Source organism: Ranitomeya variabilis, chromosome 8 (genome assembly GCF_051348905.1).
Source record: "Ranitomeya variabilis isolate aRanVar5 chromosome 8, aRanVar5.hap1, whole genome shotgun sequence".
NCBI classification, from domain to species: Eukaryota; Metazoa; Chordata; class Amphibia; order Anura; family Dendrobatidae; genus Ranitomeya; species Ranitomeya variabilis.
The window spans coordinates 101,291,181-101,312,330 of NC_135239.1; the positions used below are offsets into that span (position 1 = coordinate 101,291,181).

A 21,150-nucleotide genomic window follows, 5' to 3' on the forward strand; every position below is an offset into this window, starting at 1 on the left:
TCCATTGTAACCATAGAGGTCCTTGAGACCTCTATGGTTACTGATCGCCGGTAGCTGTGAGCGCCACCCTGTGGTCGGCGCTCACAGCACACCTGATTTGCTGTTATGTAGCAGAGGTGATCGTGCTGTGCCTGCTTCTAGCCTCCCATGGAGGCTATTGAAGCATGGCAAAAGTAAAAAAAAAAGTTAAAAAAAATGTGAAAAAAATAAAATATAAAAGTTTAAAATCACCCCCCTTTCGCCCCAATCAAAATAAATCAATAAAAAAAAAAAATCAAACCTACATATATTTGGTATAGCCACGTTCAGAATCGCCCGATCTATCAATAAAAAAAAGCATTAACCTGATCGCTAAACGGAGTAACGAGAAAAAAAATCGAAACGCCAGAATTACGTTTTTTTGGTCACCGCGACATTGCATTAAAATGCAATAACGGGCGATCAAAATATCGTATCTGCACCGAATTGGAATCATTAAAAACGCCAGCTCGGCACGCAAAAAATAAGCCCTCAACCGACCCAGATCATGAAAAATGGAGACGCTACGAGTATCGGAAAACGGCGCAATTCTTTTTTTTTTTTTTTTTTTGCAAAGTTTGGAATTTTTTTTCACCACTTAGGTAAAAAATAACCTAGTCATGTTAGGTGTCTATGAACTCGTAGTGACCTGGAGAATCATAACGGCAGGTCAGTTTTAGCATTTAGTGAACCTAGCAAAAAAGCCAAACAAAAAACAAGCGTAGGATTGCACTTTTTTTTGCAATTTCACCGCACTTGGAATTTTTTTCCCGTTTTCTAGTACACGACATGGTAAAACCAATGATGTCGTTCAAAAGTACAACTCGTCCCGCAAAAAATAAGCCCTCACATGGCCAAATTGACGGAAAAATAAAAAAGTTATGGCTCTGGGAAGGAGGGGAGTGAAAAACGAACACGGAAAAACGAAAAATCCCAAGGTCATGAAGGGGTTAAGTCACGTGGAGCTGAACACCATGACAGGCCGCACATACTGACACAAAAGGAAATGGCCATTGCTAGTAAGCACTTATGGACAAGATGACATTTCACCCACTAGAAGGGACACATTGATGATAAAAGGCCAGTTTAAAAACCTACTATTACCGGTAATTGTTTGATTAGAAGGAGGATTTAACTACTGTACTATTCTTAAACACTTCATAAATTACATGTTTAGTGATATAATAGAAAAACAATTGTTCCATGTATAAATAGGTGGTAAAAATATTGGTTCTTTTAATCTTTTTTAACATACAATTAGGATTAGACTGTATTTAGAAAACCACACTTGAGGATATGAGCACCTTAAGGCTGTGTTCACACGTTGCAGATTATTCGCGGTTTTTTCGCGTTTTTTCCCTATAAAAACGCTATAAAACCGCAAATAATTGCTTGTATTATGCATCCTATCATTTTTAATGAATTCTGCACTTTTTGTACACATGATGCGTTTTTTTCCGCGGTAAAAACGCATCGCGGTAAAAAACGCAGCATGTTCATTAATTTTGCAGTTTTTTTGCGGATTTCCCACTTAAAATGCATTGGGAAGTGTCCGGAAAAAACCGCGGCAAAAACGCATCAAAACCGTGGCAAAAACGCGTCAAAACCGCAGCAAAAACGCACGCGGTTTTCTTGCGGATTTCTTGCAGAAAATGTCCGGAATTCTCCAGAATTTTCTGCAAGAAATCCTGAACGTGTGCACATAGCCTTATTCTTTTGGCTTGTTCAATGCATTCAGGTTAAAAATGCTGAGCAAGTTGTGTTATGATGAATAAGATGTTATTTAATCTGGCACTTCGGTATTTGTTTTTTGTGTTTCTTTATTGTTGCATATAAATGTTGAATTCAATAAGTTGTAATTTGAAAAGAAAAAAGGAGGAAACTCAAAAATAAAATCAGATTATTCAGGGCTAAAAAAAAAAAAAAAAAAAAAAAGTACAAATTTGATAGGTCCCAAGTTGAATTCCTGTACAAATATAATCAAGAACACAAGTAAAGGTACCTTCACACGAAACGACATCGCTAGCGATCCGTGACGTTGCAGCGTCCTCGCTAGCGATATCGTTTCGTTTGACACGCAGCAGCGATCAGGATCCTGCTGTGATGTCGCTGGTCGCTGAATAAAGTCCAGAACTTTATTTGGTCGTCCGATCGCTGTGTATCGTTGTGTTTGAAAGCAAAAGCAACGATACCAGCGATGTTTTACACTGGTAACCAGGGTAAATATCGGGTTACTAAGCGCAGGGCCGCGCTTAGTAACCCGATGTTTACCCTGGTTACCAGCGTAAAAGTAAAAAAAACAAACAGTACATACTCACATGCGTCGCCCGGCGTCTGCTTCCTGACACTGACTGAGCGCCGGCCCTAAAGTGAAAGTGAAAGCACCGCGGTGACGTCACTGCTGTGCTGTTAGGGCCGGAGCTCAGTCAGTGTCAGGAAGCAGACGCCGGGGGACGCATGTGAGTATGTACTGTTTGTTTTTTTTACTTTTACGCTGGTAACCAGGGTAAACATCGGGTTACTAAGCGCGGCCCTGCGCTTAGCAACCCGATGTTTACCCTGGTTACCTGGGGACTTCGGCATCGTTGGTCGCTGGAGAGCGGTCTGTGTGACAGCTCTCCAGCGATCAAACAGCGACGCTGCAGCGATCGGCATCGTTGTCGCTATCGCTGCAGCGTCGCTTCGTGTGAAGGTACCTTAACGCACAGGCATTTTTTCACTATTTCAAAACATACTTTTTTTTTTTCACAATTGCGCATCAAAATTTTGAATTTGAAAACAAAATATAAAGAAACAGTTTTGTGACATATCAAATGAAAGCCGGTACCGTTCTGAGAAAAATGATGCCCCTCCCACCTCTTTATCTTAATTCTAGCCAGAGATATGATAAAACAGTAAAGCCATACCAGGCCAAAATCCGCGCTTTCAAAACTTTAGAAATCTGTAAAAAAAAAAATTAACTGATGAAGAAAAAAATTCTAAACTTTTAAATTTGTAATTAACTAAAGTTGTACTTCATAAAAACAAAAAATAAAAATCTAAAGACGTCAGGTAAAAAAAATATTTATATTTGGATCACTTGATATGGAATGACCCATAAAGAAAAACAAAAAAACTGTCAAAAGCCAATACTGGCTGTGACGCCATGGGGTTACGGAGCCATACAATATACCAGTGGTATCCTGAAAACATGACCTGTTGGTGGCTCTTGAGGACCGGAGTTGGGGGAACACTGCAATATACAATATTCCCTTAGGCTTTGTGCACACGTATAATGGTCCACTGCGGATTTTTCAGCAGCGGATTTGATAAATCTGCAGGGCAAAAGCGCTGCGTTTTTGCTGCAGATTTACCGTGGTTTTTCTGAGGATTTCACTGCGGTTTTACAACTGTGGTTTTCTATAGGAGCAGATGTAAAACCGCAGCGGAATCAGCAGAAAGAAGTGACATGCTGTGGAATGTAAACCGCTGCGTTTCCACGCGTTTTTTTCCGCAGCATGGGCACATCGTTTTTTGTTTCCCATAGGTTTACATTGTAATGTAAACTCATGGGAAACTGCTGCGGACCCGCAGCTGCGGAAACACTGCGGATCCGCAGCGTTTTCCGCATCATGTGCACATACCCATAAACTATGGCCTTCAACATTTTTTCTGTAACGTTTCCCATTTTATTAACTGTGTGCGGCCCAAGCATTAGTTCGCCCAAAGCAGCAGTGATTGGGTGTTCCAAGGCCAAGAACTGGATGTTTGAGGCTGCGTGTCCACGCTCAGGATGGCCGGCGGTATCGCCGCAGCGGCGAAGCCGCTCGGCGCTAAGCCCCGCCCCCTTTCTGGGACGCGATCATGCCGGATGTGTACAGTACACATCCGGGATCATCGCACCCCTCGCCATAGGGCCCTGTGATATTACCTGCGGCGACGCAGCGTCGCCGCAGGTAGCACGGACATGCTGCGATCTGAAAAGACGCGCAGCATGTCCGGAGTGGCAGGGTCGCCGCGTGCGGGTTTCCACGCATAGTGGACACGGGATTTCACAAAATCCCCTCCACTATGCTGGAACATCTGGACGCTGCGTGTTTGACGCTGCAGTGTCAATCACGCAGCGTTTACTTACCGTGGACACTCACCCTTACAAGGCTTCACAGTGCCCTGGTCGGCAGCTAGGAGAGAGATAGAGAGATTAGGCTGGTTTCACACTTGCGTTTTGATCTGCAGCGTTTTAGCGCTAAAAAACGCATGCGTTTTTTCTTCTATACTTAACATTAAAAAACGCATGCGTTTTTGGCAACGCATGCGTTTTTTGACGCGTGCGTTCATTTGCAGAAATGCAACCTGTAGTAATTTCTAGCGGCGTTTTTTTGCCGCAAAAAACGCTTGCGTTTATTCGCGGCAAAAAAATGCATTGCTGTCTATGTAAACGCATGCGTTTTTAAGCACATGCGTTTGCTTGCGTTAAAAACGCATGCGTTTTTAGAGAAAAACACAAGAAAAAACAAGAAAACCCTAACCCTAGGGTTACTAGGGATCCTAACCCTAACCCTAAGGTTAGGATCCCTAGTAACCCTAGGGATCCTAACCCTAACCCTTAGGGTTAGGGTTACGATCCTAACCCTTAGGCCATGTGCACACGTTCAGTATTTTTCGCGTTTTTTTCGCGTTTTTTCGCTATAAAAACGTGATAAAAACGCGAAAAAAATGCTAACATATGCCTCCCATTATTTTCAGTGTATTCCGCATTTTTTGTGCAAATGTAGCCTTTTTTTCCGCGAAAAAAATCGCATCGCGGAAAAAAAAGCAACATGTTCATTAAAATGCGGAATTGCAGGGGATTCCGCACACCTAGGAGTGCATTGATCTGCTTACTTCCCGCACGGGGCTGTGCACACCATGCGGGAAGTAAGCAGATTATATGCGGTTGGTACCCAGGGTGGAGGAGAGGAGACTCTCCCCCACGGACTGGGCACCATATAATTGGTAAAAAAAAAGAATTAAAATAAAAAATAGTCCTATACTCATCTTCGATGTCTTCCCGCCTCTCAGCTGCATGCTGCCGCTTCGGTTTCTATAGCTGGTGTGCGGTGAAGGACCTGCGATGACGTCATGGTCTTGTGATTGGTCGAGACCGGTCATGTGACCGCTCACGTGACCGCGACGTCATGGAAGGTTCTGAACCACACCGGCATTTATAGGAACGGACTCCTGCAGGTGAGTATAACCATTTTTTTTATTATTTTTAAACTTTCTATATTTTACTATAGATGCTGCATAGGCAGCATCTATAGTAAAAAGATGGTCACACTTGTCAAACGCTATGTTTGACAAGTGTGACCAACCTGTCAGTCAGTTTTCCAAGCGATGCTACAGATCGCTTGGAAAACTTTAGCATTCTGCAAGCTAATTACGCTTGCAGAATGCTAAAAAAACGCGAAAAAAACGGAAAAAAAAATGCAAAAAAAAAATGCGGATTTCTTGCAGAAAATTTCCGGTTTTCTTCAGGAAATTTCTGCAAGAAATCCGGACGTGTGCACATACCCTTAGGGTTAGGATCCCTAGGGTTAGGGTTAGGATCCGGATCCCTAGGGTTAGGGTTAGGATCCCTAGGGTTAGGGTTAGGATCCCTAGGGTTACTAGGGATCCTAACCCTAACCCTAGCTATTTCTGTTTTTAGTGGGTTTTCTAGTTGATTTTGATGATTGGCAGCTGTCACACACTTCTCAGCATGCGTTTAAAAACCGCAAACGCAGGAAAAAACGCATGTAAACGCCGCAAAATGCCACTTTTTTTTCTGCATGATCTGCAGATCAAAACGCAAGTGTGAAACCAGATTATATATATATATATACATATATATATATATATATATATATATATATATATATATAACGTCCAGTATTGCTGTGTGTACAAGCTCATTAGACAGCAGTCTTATAAAATCTGCATCATACAACCAGAGAAAAGCAAAACAGTTATTATTAGAACACACAGTTATCTGCATCCACAGCAAATGAAGTGACAAAGAAAGCATTAAGGCTATGTGCACACTTTGCGGGGTCCTCTGCGGGTTCTCCCGCAGCGGATTTGATAAATCTGCAGGGAAAAACCGCTGCGGTTATCCCTGCAGACTTATCGCGGTTTGTTTTGCGGTTTACGCTGCGGGTTTACGCCTATACTATTGATGCTGCATATGCAGCAATATGCAGCATCAATAGTAATGTTAAAAATAATAATAAATGGTTATATACTCACCCTCTGAAGTCCCGATCTCCTCGGCGCTGCACGCGGCGGTCCGATTCCAAAGATGCTGTGCGAGAAGGACCTTTGTGACGTCACGGTCATGTGACCGCGACGTCATCTCAGGCCCTGCTCGCACAGCAACCCTGCAACCGGACGGCCACGTGCAGCGCTGAGAGGTGAGTATATCAGTATTTTTTATTTTAATTCTTTTTTTTTTTACACCAATATGGTTCCCAGGGCCTGGAGGAGTCTCCTCTCCTCCACCCCGGGTACCATCTGAACATGATCCGCTTACTTCCCGCATCGTGGGCACAGCCCCATGCGGGAAGTTAGCGGATCAATGCATTCCTATGTGTGCAGAATTGCAGCGATTCTGCACAAAAGAAGTGACATGCTGCGGAATGTAAACCGCTGCGTTTCTGCGCGTTTTTTCCCGCAGCATGTGCACAGCGGATTGCGGTTTCCATAGGGTTTACATGTAACTGTAAACGCAATGGAAACTGCTGCGGACCCGCAGCTGCAGAAACGCTGCGGTTCCGCGGTAAAAACCGCAACGTGGGCACATGGCCTAAAACTCTGAACATTTTCAGTACAGGAACAAGCCAACTATAGTGGGGGCCTCCTAGTAATCCCCGCCCCCAGATATTGAAGAAGCGTGAACCGGACAAGCAGCATTTCAATGTGTCCAATCCTCTTTTCCTCACACTGAAGATTAATCTAAACCAGGAGCTCTGCCAGAGGATTATTCTTCTTATCAACCTGGTCATGTGTTTGGAAAGATTAGTGGCATCACATATTTAAATGGATCAATCCAAATTTTCAACATGATCCTGAGATTCTGGTTCGGCTTTTATCCTAAGTCATGTGACGAGGCTCGTTAAAGGGTCGACATTGACTGTTAGGATTGATACTTCCAATAGGTGGCGCTAGAGTTCTAGTCCTCTTCCTCTCTGAAGAGACAATTTGCAACATGACTCTGCAGAGCCACAGATGCGAGTTAAGGGCTCCTTCTCACTTGCGTGAAATACGGCCGAGTCTTGCAGGTTAAAACCCGGCTCTGCCGCCAGCACTTGGGAGCGGAGCGTGCAGCTCCATGTATTGCTGTGGGGCCGCACGCTCCGCTCTGGAGTGCCGGCGGCAGAGCCGGGTTTTAACCTGCGAGACTCAGCCGTATTTCACGCAACTGAGAAGGAGCCCTAAGGTACAGAAAACAAGGAAAGGGGGAACTGCAGCCAACTCTAGATAGGGGCAGACTGGGTGGCAGCAGTCTAACATCACCATCCAGCATCTGCCTGGACTGACAGCTGAACACGCTGGACCAATACGACTGACAGCTGCCACCTACAGGATTCCTGATTTTTTGCTCTGCAATGGCATATGACATGACTTACACAGCCTTCTTGTTAGCCGGAGACCCGCATCACGCAACACACATGCTCACACGGGAGTCACACGCACGCTGCAGTACGGTACGCGGGAGCGTCACACGCACGCTGCAGTACGGTACGCGGGAGCGTCACACGCACGCTGCAGTACGGTACGCGGGAGCGTCACACGCACGCTGCAGTACGGTACGCGGGAGCGTCACACGCACGCTGCAGTACGGTACGCGGGAGCGTCACACGCACGCGGCAGTACGGTACGCGGGAGCGTCACACGCACGCGGCAGTACGGTACGCGGGAGCGTCACACGCACGCTGCAGTACGGTACGCGGGAGCGTCACACACACGCTGCAGTACGGTACGCGGGAGCGTCACACACACGCTGCAGTACGGTACGCGGGAGCGTCACACACACGCTGCAGTACGGTACGCGGGAGCGTCACACACACGCTGCAGTACGGTACGCGGGAGCGTCACACACGCTGCAGTACGGTACGCGGGAGCGTCACACACGCTGCAGTACGGTACGCGGGAGCGTCACACACGCTGCAGTACGGTACGCGGGAGCGACACACACACACACACACTACGGTACGTGGGTGTGTCACACACACACACTACGGTACGCGGGAGTGACACACACACACTACGGTACGCGGGAGTGACACACACACACTACGGTACGCGGGAGTGACACACACACACTACGGTACGCGGGAGTGACACACACACACTACGGTACGCGGGAGTGACACACACACACTACGGTACGCGGGAGTGACACACACACACTACGGTACGCGGGAGTGACACACACACACTACGGTACGCGGGAGTGACACACACACACTACGGTACGCGGGAGTGACACACACACACTACGGTACGCGGGAGTGACACACACACACTACGGTACGCGGGAGTGACACACACACTACGGTACGCGGGAGTGACACACACACTACGGTACGCGGGAGTGACACACACACTACGGTACGCGGGAGTGACACACACACTACGGTACGCGGGAGTGACACACACACTACGGTACGCGGGAGTGACACACACACTACGGTACGCGGGAGTGACACACACACTACGGTACGCGGGAGTGACACACACACTACGGTACGCGGGAGTGACACACACACTACGGTACGCGGGAGTGACACACACACTACGGTACGCGGGAGCGACACACGCACGCTGCAGTACGGTACGCGGGAGCGTCACACGCACGCTGCAGTACGGTACGCGGGAGCGTCACACGCACGCTGCAGTACGGTACGCGGGAGCGTCACACGCACGCTGCAGTACGGTACGCGGGAGCGTCACACACACGCTGCAGTACGGTACGCGGGAGCGTCACACACACGCTGCAGTACGGTACGCGGGAGCGTCACACACACGCTGCAGTACGGTACGCGGGAGCGTCACACACACGCTGCAGTACGGTACGCGGGAGCGTCACACACACGCTGCAGTACGGTACGCGGGAGCGTCACACACACGCTGCAGTACGGTACGCGGGAGCGTCACACACACGCTGCAGTACGGTACGCGGGAGCGTCACACACGCTGCAGTACGGTACGTGGGTGTGTCACACACACACACACTACGGTACGCGGGAGTGACACTACGGTACGCGGGAGTGACACTACGGTACGCGGGAGTGACACACACACACTACGGTACGCGGGAGTGACACACACACACTACGGTACGCGGGAGTGACACACACACTACGGTACGCGGGAGTGACACACACACTACGGTACGCGGGAGTGACACACACACTACGGTACGCGGGAGCGTCACACACACACTACGGTACGCGGGAGCGACACACACACACTACGGTACGCGGGAGTGACACACACACACTACGGTACGCGGGAGTGACACACACTACGGTACGCGGGAGTGACACACACTACGGTACGCGGGAGTGACACACTACGGTACGCGGGAGTGACACACACTACGGTACGCGGGAGTGACACACACTACGGTACGCGGGAGTGACACACTACGGTACGCGGGAGTGACACACACTACGGTACGCGGGAGCGACACACACACACTACGGTACGCGGGAGCGTCACACACACACTACGGTACGTGGGTGTGTCACACACACACACACTACGGTACGCGGGAGTGACACACTACGGTACGCGGGAGTGACACTACGGTACGCGGGAGTGACACTACGGTACGCGGGAGTGACACACACACACTACGGTACGCGGGAGCGACACACACACACTACGGTACGCGGGAGCGTCACACACACACTACGGTACGCGGGAGCGTCACACACACACTACGGTACGCGGGAGCGTCACACACACACTACGGTACGCGGGAGCGTCACACACACACTACGGTACGCGGGAGCGTCACACACACACTACGGTACGCGGGAGCGTCACACACACACTACGGTACGCGGGAGCGTCACACACACACTACGGTACGCGGGAGCGTCACACACACACTACGGTACGCGGGAGCGTCACACACACACTACGGTACGCGGGAGCGTCACACACACACTACGGTACGCGGGAGCGTGTCACACACACTACGGTACGCGGGAGCGTCACACACACACTACGGTACGCGGGAGCGTCACACACACACTACGGTACGCGGGAGCGTCACACACACACTACGGTACGCGGGAGCGTCACACACACACTACGGTACGCGGGAGTGACACACACACTACGGTACGCGGGAGTGACACACACTACGGTACGCGGGAGTGACACACTACGGTACGCGGGAGTGACACACACACTACGGTACGCGGGAGTGACACACACACTACGGTACGCGGGAGCGTCTCACACACGCTGCAGTACGGTACGCGGGAGCGTCACACACGCTGCAGTACGGTACGCGGGAGCGACACACACGCTGCAGTACGGTACGTGGGTGTGTCTCACACACACACACACTACGGTACGCGGGAGTGACACACTACGGTACGCGGGAGTGACACACTACGGTACGCGGGTGTGTCACACACACTACGGTACGCGGGAGTGACACACACACTACGGTACGCGGGAGTGACACACACACTACGGTACGCGGGAGTGACACACACACTACGGTACGCGGGAGTGACACACACACTACGGTACGCGGGAGTGACACACACACTACGGTACGCGGGAGTGACACACACACTACGGTACGCGGGAGTGACACACACACTACGGTACGCGGGAGTGACACACACACTACGGTACGCGGGAGTGACACACACACTACGGTACGCGGGAGTGACACACTACGGTACGCGGGAGTGACACACTACGGTACGCGGGAGTGACACACTACGGTACGCGGGAGTGACACACTACGGTACGCGGGAGTGACACACTACGGTACGCGGGAGTGACACACTACGGTACGCGGGAGTGACACACTACGGTACGCGGGAGTGACACACTACGGTACGCGGGAGTGACACACAGACTACGGTACGCGGGAGTGACACACAGACTACGGTACGCGGGAGTGACACACAGACTACGGTACGCGGGAGTGACACACACACTACGGTACGCGGGAGTGACACACTACGGTACGCGGGAGTGACACACACACTACGGTACGCGGGAGTGACACACACACTACGGTACGCGGGAGTGACACACACACTACGGTACGCGGGAGTGACACACACTACGGTACGCGGGAGTGACACACACACTACGGTACGCGGGAGTGACACACACACTACGGTACGCGGGAGTGACACACACACACTACGGTACGCGGGAGTGACACACACACACTACGGTACGCGGGAGTGACACACACACACTACGGTACGCGGGAGTGACACACACACACTACGGTACGCGGGAGTGACACACACACACTACGGTACGCGGGAGTGACACACACACACTACGGTACGCGGGAGTGACACACACACTACGGTACGCGGGAGTGACACACACACACTACGGTACGCGGGAGTGACACACACTACGGTACGCGGGAGTGACACACACTACGGTACGCGGGAGTGACACACACACACTACGGTACGCGGGAGCGACACACACTACGGTACGCGGGAGCGTCACACACACACTACGGTACGCGGGAGCGTCACACACACACTACGGTACGCGGGAGCGTCACACACACACTACGGTACGCGGGAGCGTCACACACACACTACGGTACGCGGGAGCGTCACACACACACTACGGTACGCGGGAGCGTCACACACACACTACGGTACGCGGGAGCGTCACACACACACTACGGTACGCGGGAGCGTCACACACACACTACGGTACGCGGGAGCGTCACACACACACTACGGTACGCGGGAGCGTCACACACACACTACGGTACGCGGGAGCGTCACACACACACTACGGTACGCGGGAGCGTCACACACACACTACGGTACGCGGGAGCGTCACACACACACTACGGTACGCGGGAGCGTCACACACACACTACGGTACGCGGGAGCGTCACACACACACTACGGTACGCGGGAGCGTCACACACACACTACGGTACGCGGGAGCGTCACACACACACTACGGTACGCGGGAGCGTCACACACACACTACGGTACGCGGGAGCGTCACACACACACTACGGTACGCGGGAGCGTCACACACACACTACGGTACGCGGGAGCGTCACACACACACTACGGTACGCGGGAGCGTCACACACACACTACGGTACGCGGGAGCGTCACACACACACTACGGTACGCGGGAGCGTCACACACACACTACGGTACGCGGGAGCGTCACACACACACTACGGTACGCGGGAGCGTCACACACACTACGGTACGCGGGAGCGTCACACACACACTACGGTACGCGGGAGCGTCACACACACACTACGGTACGCGGGAGTGTCACACACACTACGGTACGCGGGAGTGTCACACACAGACACACACTACGGTACGCGGGAGTGTCACACACAGACACACACTACGGTACGCGGGAGTGTCACACACAGACACACACTACGGTACGCGGGAGTGTCACACACACACACTACGGTACGCGGGAGTGTCACACACACACAAACACACTACGGTACGCGGGAGTGTCACACACACACACTACGGTATGCGGGAGTGTCACACACACACACTACGGTAAGCGGGAGTGACACACACACTACGGTACGCGGGAGTGACACACACTACGGTACGTGGGAGTGACACACACTACGGTACGTGGGAGTGACACACACACACACACACTACGGTACGCGGGAGTGACACACACACACTACGGTACGCGGGAGTGACACACACACACACACACACACTACAGTACACGGGAGTCACACACACACACTACAGTACACGGGAGTCACACACACTGCAGTACACTACACGGGAGTCACACACACTGCCCTACACGGAAGTCACACACACACTGCAATACACAGGAGTCTCTCTCTCACACACACTGCAATACACAGGAGTCTCTCACACACACACACACTGCAATACACAGGAGTCTCACACACACACACACACACACTGCAATACACAGGAGTCTCACACACACACACACACACACACGCACGCACGCACGCACGCACGCGCACACACACAGGGCGGGACTGGGACTAAAATTCAGCCCTGGCATTTGAATGTGCACAGGCTCACTTGTCACATGGTGACTTTGTACACCTGTAGGTTACAAGACATGGGGTGAGTGTAAAACGACTATATAACATACAGTCACAGACGGCCCAGTATTACCGCTCAGAATTATTTATTGCTCTAAGGCTGGGGTCATACACTTGGCATATCTTGGACTGCACTGGTATGATATCCGAGTGCAGTACGTTGTGTCACTCGCACCCATAGACTTGTATGGGGGTGCGAGTGAGCCAAGTCTCGCTGCCAATTACAGCATACTGCCATTGTTCTCTCATGCCGATTCAGCATGAGAAAATAATCGCTGTAATGCTCTGCCCCATAGAATAACACTGGGCCGAGTGCTATCCGATACATCACATAGCACTACACTCAAACAAACTGCGCTTTATCCACACTCCGCAGATCCAGTGTCTACAATTCTCATGTCACATCATTAAAGGGAACCTGCCACCCCCAAAATGGAAGTTGAGCTAAGCCCACTGGCATCAGTGGCTTATCTACAGCATTCTGGAATCCGGTCCAGGGCCTCTCATCTTCTTATGATCACGTCCTCTTCTTGTCTTCACGCTCCGGCGCAGGCGTACTTTGTCTGCCCTGTTGAGGGCAGAGCAAAGTACTGCAGTGTGCAGGGCCTCTCTGACCTTTCCCGGCACCTGCACACTGCAGTACTTTGCTCTGCTCTCTACAGGGCAGACAAAGTAAGCCTGCGCCGAAGCCGCAGTGTGAAGAGAAGAAGAGGTGATCGTAAGAAGATGGGAGGCCCCAGACCAGACCGCGACGCCCACCACAGCGGGACCACCCCTGGGTGTTTATAATCTAACCTCTTTTTCTCATCTTTCAGGATACATCGGGGGCTTATCTACAGCATTACAGAATGCTGTAGATAAGCCCCTGATGCCGGTGGGCTTAGCTCATCTTTTACTTTGGGGGTGACAGGTTCCCTTTAATGCTGCAGCCAATCAGGAGCTCAGAAGCCAATTCTCTGTAGCGCTATTGCCGTGATGTCAGAGATGCAGACAATAACAGACGCCGGGTGCAGCAGTGTGTATTCTTTTACAACAAACTGCAGAGGAGGAACAGGCGTAAGTCTTCAATTGTATATACAGTGGGGCAAAAAAGTATTTAGTCATTCAGCAATAGTGCAAGTTCCACCACTTAAAAAGATGAGAGGCGTCTGTAATTTACATCATAGGTAGACCTCAACTATGGGAGACAAACTGAGAAAAAAAAATCCAAAAAATCACATTGTCTGTTTTTTTATCATTTTATTTGCATATTATGGTGGAAAATAAGTATTTGGTCAGAAACAAAATTTCATCTCAATACTTTGTAATATATCCTTTGTTGGCAAGGACAGAGGTCAAACATTTTCTGTAAGTCTTCACAAGGTTGCCACACACTGTTGTTGGTATGTTGGCCCATTCCTCCATGCAGATCTCCTCTAGAGCAGTGATGTTTTTGGCTTTTCGCTTGGCAACACGGACTTTCAACTCCCTCCAAAGGTTTTCTATAGGGTTGAGATCTGGAGACTGCCTAGGCCACTCCAGGACCTTGAAATGCTTCTTACGAAGCCACTCCTTTGTTGCCCTGGTGGTGTGCTTTGGATCATTGTCATGTTGAAAGACCCAGCCACGTTTCATCTTCAATGCCCTTGCTGATGGAAGGAGGTTTGCACTCAAAATCTCACGATACATGGCCCCATTCATTCTTTCATGTACCCGGATGAGTCGTCCTGGCCCCTTTGCAGAGAAACAGCCCCAAAGCATGATGTTTCCACCACCATGCTTTACAGTAGGTATGGTGTTTGATGGATGCAACTCAGTATTCTTTTTCCTCCAAACACGACAAGTTGTGTTTCTACCAAACAGTTCCAGTTTGGTTTCATCAGACCATAGGACATTCTCCCAAAACTCCTCTGGATCATCCAAATGCTCTCAAGCAAACTTCAGACGGGCCCGGACATGTACTGGCTTAAGCAGTGGGACACGTCTGGCACTGCAGGATCTGAGTCCATGGTGGCGTAGTGTGTTACTTATGGTAGGCCTTGTTACATTGGTCCCAGCTCTCTGCAGTTCATTCACTAGGTCCCCCCGCGTGGTTCTGGGATTTTTGCTCACCGTTCTTGTGATCATTCTGACCCCACGGGGTGGGATTTTGCGTGGAGCCCCAGATCGAGGGAGATTATCAGTTATCTTGAATGTCTTCCATTTTCTAATTATTGCTCCCACTGTTGATTTCTTCACTCCAAGCTGGTTGGCTATTGCAGATTCAGTCTTCCCAGCCTGGTGCAGGGCTACAATTTTGTTTCTGGTGTCCTTTGACAGCTCTTTGGTCTTCACCATAGTGGAGTTTGGAGTCAGACTGTTTGAGGGTGTGCACAGGTGTCTTTTTATACTGATAACAAGTTTAAACAGGTGCCATTACTACAGGTAATGAGTGGAGGAAAGAGGAGACTCTTAAAGAAGAAGTTACAGGTCTGTGAGAGCCAGAAATCTTGATTGTTTGTTTCTGACCAAATACTTATTTTCCACCTTAATATGCAAATAAAATGATAAAAAAACAGACAATGTGATTTTCTGGATTTTTATTTCTCAGTTTGTCTCCCATAGTTGAGGTCTACCTATGATGTAAATTACAGACGCCTCTCATCTTTTTAAGTGGTGGAACTTGCACTATTGCTGAATGACTAAATACTTTTTTGCCCCACTGTATGTATATATATCTAAATTTAGTTTTTTTAAGCTCACTGAAGTATTAATGACAAGATATCTTTGTAATCATATCAAGAGCCAGAATTAAGTTATCAAATTTAATTTTTTTTTCTTCTTTTTTTTTTTTTTTTTCCATTTTTCTTTTCCACGAAAAAAAAAAAATCATTGACCACTAACAGTAATTTTTCTGTTTGGCGTTGTCATTGTTATACAATTGAATTAAAGGTTTACTCCTTGAAACCATACCCACCAAGACACGGCCATGATAGCTGCCATTCATGCATCTGTCCCACTGGGTATTTGTACACTATGTCTTCACCGCTGCTCGCCTCCCAATGCAGAAGCAGCACTGAGCAAACCCTTTAAAGTGAACCTGACTTGCTGTGTGACCCATGAGCAGCACATATTCGGCACCGTCTGTATAAGCTAAGCCCGGGTATGCCTTGGTCCTTGGCAGCTTTTACCCTGAAACACAGCAGCATTTCAGAGTCAACCATACCTTTCTGGAATCATACAGCCAATATCTGATACATGCGGCCTGTGGATCAAGCAGCATGGATAAGGGTATGTTTCCACGTGGCGTATTCCGAGCGCTTTGGACGCAGTGGACACCCGCCCCGTCCAAAGCGCTGCCGGCTTTTGTACGCACGGTGATTCCGCAAGTGTTCATTAACCGTGCGGAATCACCGCATCCTATACATATGACGGTGAGATTTATCTTAGGGAGACTGAGCGCCTCCGTAATATAAATAGACATGCTACGGTCTGGAAAGATGCGCCGCATGTGCGTCCCCGCAGGTAAGCAAGAGGCGTCCCTACATGCATAGTGGAGATGGGATTTCATAAAATCCCCTCCACTATGCTGTAGTATTTGGACGCTGCATCCAATCCACAGCAAATACGCCACATGGAAACATACCCTCAGCCATCAGATTTCCTTTAAGATCCCATAGGTGCCATCTATGTCCCACGGTTAACTATTATCCCTGCTTTTGAGGAGAACTATAACTTCCAGCATGAACAGCAGCTCCTATGGCATGCTGGGAGTTATAGTTCACCACAGGAGTGGTGGTTTTCTTTTGAGATAGTGCCATGGAAGAAGAGTGGACACAGCTTTTTTTTTTTCTTAATTCTATTAATGCTTGCCTGTAACTTCTTTGCTAGTTCCAGGTACAACTCCGGGGCTTCTGTGCTTCTGCTCCGTGCACTCAGGGTAAGGTTGTCAGCAGCTCGTAAATCCTTTCTGTCCCTGCCGCCTCACTGGACAGGAGGAAGTGAGCGGTCTGATGTCCTGACTCCTGATCACAAGCTGCTGCAGTAAGTAGCAGGGTCGGGGCAGCACAGAAGAGCAGAGCGCGCCTCTCCCCCCCCCTCCTGCCATGTGTCTGTGTTACCTCACCGCAGCTGGTGATCAGGACATCAGACCGCGGCCATCAACTTCATCCTGTCTAGCGGGCAGCGGCAGTGATTTTGGAAGTGCAGCGCGATCGTGTGCACAAGGCAAGCTGAGGCTGTCTGGTGTGCTGGCTGCAGAAACAGACCGCCGGCTGACAGATTGAAGGGGGTCAACAGATCGAGCGGCCCACTACAGGGACCGGCCCTTCGGGAATTTGCCAGAAACGCCCGATGGCCAGTCCGGCCCGGAGTACACGGGAGACACAAACACACACACACTGCAAGTACACGGGAGACACACACACACACACACTGCAAGTACACGGGAGACACACACACACACACACACTGCAAGTACACGGGAGACACACACACACACACACACTGCAAGTACACGGGAGACACACGCACTGCAAGTACACGGGAGACACACACACACACACTGCAAGTACACGGGAGACACACACACACACACTGCAAGTACACGGGAGACACACACACACACACTGCAAGTACACGGGAGACACACACACACACACTGCAAGTACACGGGAGACACACACACACACTGCAAGTACACGGGAGACACACACACACACTGCAAGTACACGGGAGACACACACACACTGCAAGTACACGGGAGACACACACACACTGCAAGTACACGGGAGACACACACACACTGCAAGTACACGGGAGACACACACACACTGCAAGTACACGGGAGACACACACACACTGCAAGTACACGGGAGACACACACACACTGCAAGTACACGGGAGACACACACACACTGCAAGTACACGGGAGACACACACACACTGCAAGTACACGGGAGACACACACACACTGCAAGTACACGGGAGACACACACACACTGCAAGTACACGGGAGACACACACACACTGCAAGTACACGGGAGACACACACACACTGCAAGTACACGGGAGACACACACACACTGCAAGTACACGGGAGACACACACACACTGCAAGTACACGGGAGACACACACACACTGCAAGTACACGGGAGACACACACACACTGCAAGTACACGGGAGACACACACACACTGCAAGTACACGGGAGACACACACACACTGCAAGTACACGGGAGACACACACACACTGCAAGTACACGGGAGACACACACACACTGCAAGTACACGGGAGACACACACACACTGCAAGTACACGGGAGACACACACACACTGCAAGTACACGGGAGACACACACACACTGCAAGTACACGGGAGACACACACACACTGCAAGTACACGGGAGACACACACACACTGCAAGTACACGGGAGACACACACACACTGCAAGTACACGGGAGACACACACACACTGCAAGTACACGGGAGACACACACACACTGCAAGTACACGGGAGACACACACACACTGCAAGTACACGGGAGACACACACTGCAAGTACACGGGAGACACACACTGCAAGTACACGGGAGACACACACTGCAAGTACACGGGAGACACACACTGCAAGTACACGGGAGACACACACTGCAAGTACACGGGAGACACACACTGCAAGTACACGGGAGACACACACTGCAAGTACACGGGAGACACACACTGCAAGTACACGGGAGACACACACTGCAAGTACACGGGAGACACACACTGCAAGTACACGGGAGACACACACTGCAAGTACACGGGAGACACACACTGCAAGTACACGGGAGACACACACTGCAAGTACACGGGAGACACACACTGCAAGTACACGGGAGACACACACTGCAAGTACACGGGAGACACACACTGCAAGTACACGGGAGACACACACTGCAAGTACACGGGAGACACACACTGCAAGTACACGGGAGACACACACTGCAAGTACACGGGAGACACACACACACACACACACACACACACTGCAAGTACACGGGAGACACACACACACACACACACACACACACTGCAAGTACACGGGAGACACACACACACTGCAAGTACACGGGAGTCAGTCACACACACACACACACACACGGTAGCCCCACGTCTCTCACACACAGCAGTACACGGAAGTCCGACACAGCAGATCCCGGGCAGCTGCGCTCACACACGGGGCCTCCATCACTCACCCCCAGATAACGTAGTTCGTCTTCACGTTCTTTGGCCAAGAAAACTCCCCGAATATAACTTCATCTCCCTTGACGTTGATATCCTTCTTCTGGATGTTGTACTGACGCAGAACGCTCAGCACGTCCGCCATCTTCTCCTCCTCCTCCTGACTGCTCTGGCCGCAGCAAGGACCCCACCAGAAGAGCTGACTGGAGGAAGCTCCTGATTCGTCCGCGGTAAGGACCCTTGTGCATAAGCTGCCCTGAGAAGTGCCTGTCGCTAGAAGCACCAGGACAACATAGTCGGCCTAGTCGAAGCCTGATTTCGCGGAGCTGCCGTACGCATGCGCAGTCGGCACGTGTTTATTTGTTTTCTGTGGAGGTTCGTGTTTCCTGTAGCTTCTTGCTTTTCTCTGTTCCGTCTTCCGTGTGCTCTTAGTTGTGGACGCATGGGTGTATGTATGGCTACTTTCACACTAGCGTTAACTGCAATACGTCGCAAATGCGTCGTTTTGCCGAAAATACGCATCCAGCAAAAGTTCTTGCTGGATACGTGTTTTCGTCATAGACTAACATTAGCGACGCATTTGCGACGCATTGCCAAACGTCGCGTCCGTTTTGCGACGCTTGGGCGTGTGGTAGCGGACCGTCGGGAGAAAAAAACGTTACATGTAACGTTTTTTGCTCCCGACGGTCCGCTTTTTCCGACCGCGCATGCGCGGCCGGAACTCCGCCCCCACCTCCCCGCACTTCCCCGCACCTCACAATGGGGCAGCGGATGCGTGGGAAAAATGCATCCGCTGCCCACGTTGTGCGGCGGAGACCACGCTAGCGTCGGGAACGTCGGCCCGACGCACAGCGACGGATTGTTCCCGACGCTAGTGTGAAAGTAGCCTTACTGGGCTAAGCCTACGAGGCTGAAGTTGGTTTCTTATTCGGTCATTTTTTCTTTTCTGTTTTTTTATGGGTTTAACAACAAAAAATAATCCTCACAATACTAACATACCATGCAGCTAGGTGCCCTGATGTGAATACACTTATAAACAGCTACAAAAATTATAAAACTGGCACAAAAATGGGCATCAAAGTGGGCACCGAAGGGCTTTAAAGGGAACCTGTCACTCCCAAAATGGAAGATGAGCTAAGCCCACCGGCATCAGGGGCTTATCTACAGCATTCTGTAATGCATTCTGTAATGCTGTAGATAAGCCCCCGCTGTAATCAAAGATGAGAAAAAGAGGTTAGATTATACTCACCCAGGGGCGGTCCGGGGCCTCCCATCTTCCTACGATGACGTCCTCTTCTTGTCTTCACACTGCGGCTCCGGCGCAGGCGTACTTTGTCTCTCCTGTTGAGGGCAGAGCAAATTACTGCAGTGCGCAGGTGCCAGGAAAGGTCAGAGAGGCCCAGCGCCTGCGCACTGCAGTACATTGCCCTCAACAGGAGATACAAAGTACGCCTGCGCCGGAGCCACAGTGTGAAGACAAGAAGAGGACGTCATCGTAAGAAGATGACAGAATGTTGTACATAAGCCCCTGATGCCGGTGGGCTTAGCTCAACTTCAATTTTGGGGGTGACAGGTTCCCTTTAAATGACCGTGGGCCACTGATATCATAGTGCAGA

General features: G+C 50.4%; 1 protein-coding gene across 1 annotated transcript in view; it reads right to left on the bottom strand.

Moving 5' to 3' along the window:
- The window catches only part of CDC73 (cell division cycle 73), a 136,609-nt gene extending 116,745 nt beyond the window's left edge, over window positions 1–19,864 (bottom strand). The window contains exon 1 of the mRNA XM_077278605.1: window positions 19,549–19,864. Within this exon, the coding sequence (XP_077134720.1) occupies window positions 19,549–19,679 (131 nt within the window). The 5' untranslated portion in view covers window positions 19,680–19,864. The remainder of the gene's footprint in view (window positions 1–19,548) is intronic.
- Between the last annotated feature and the right edge of the window lie 1,286 nt (window positions 19,865–21,150).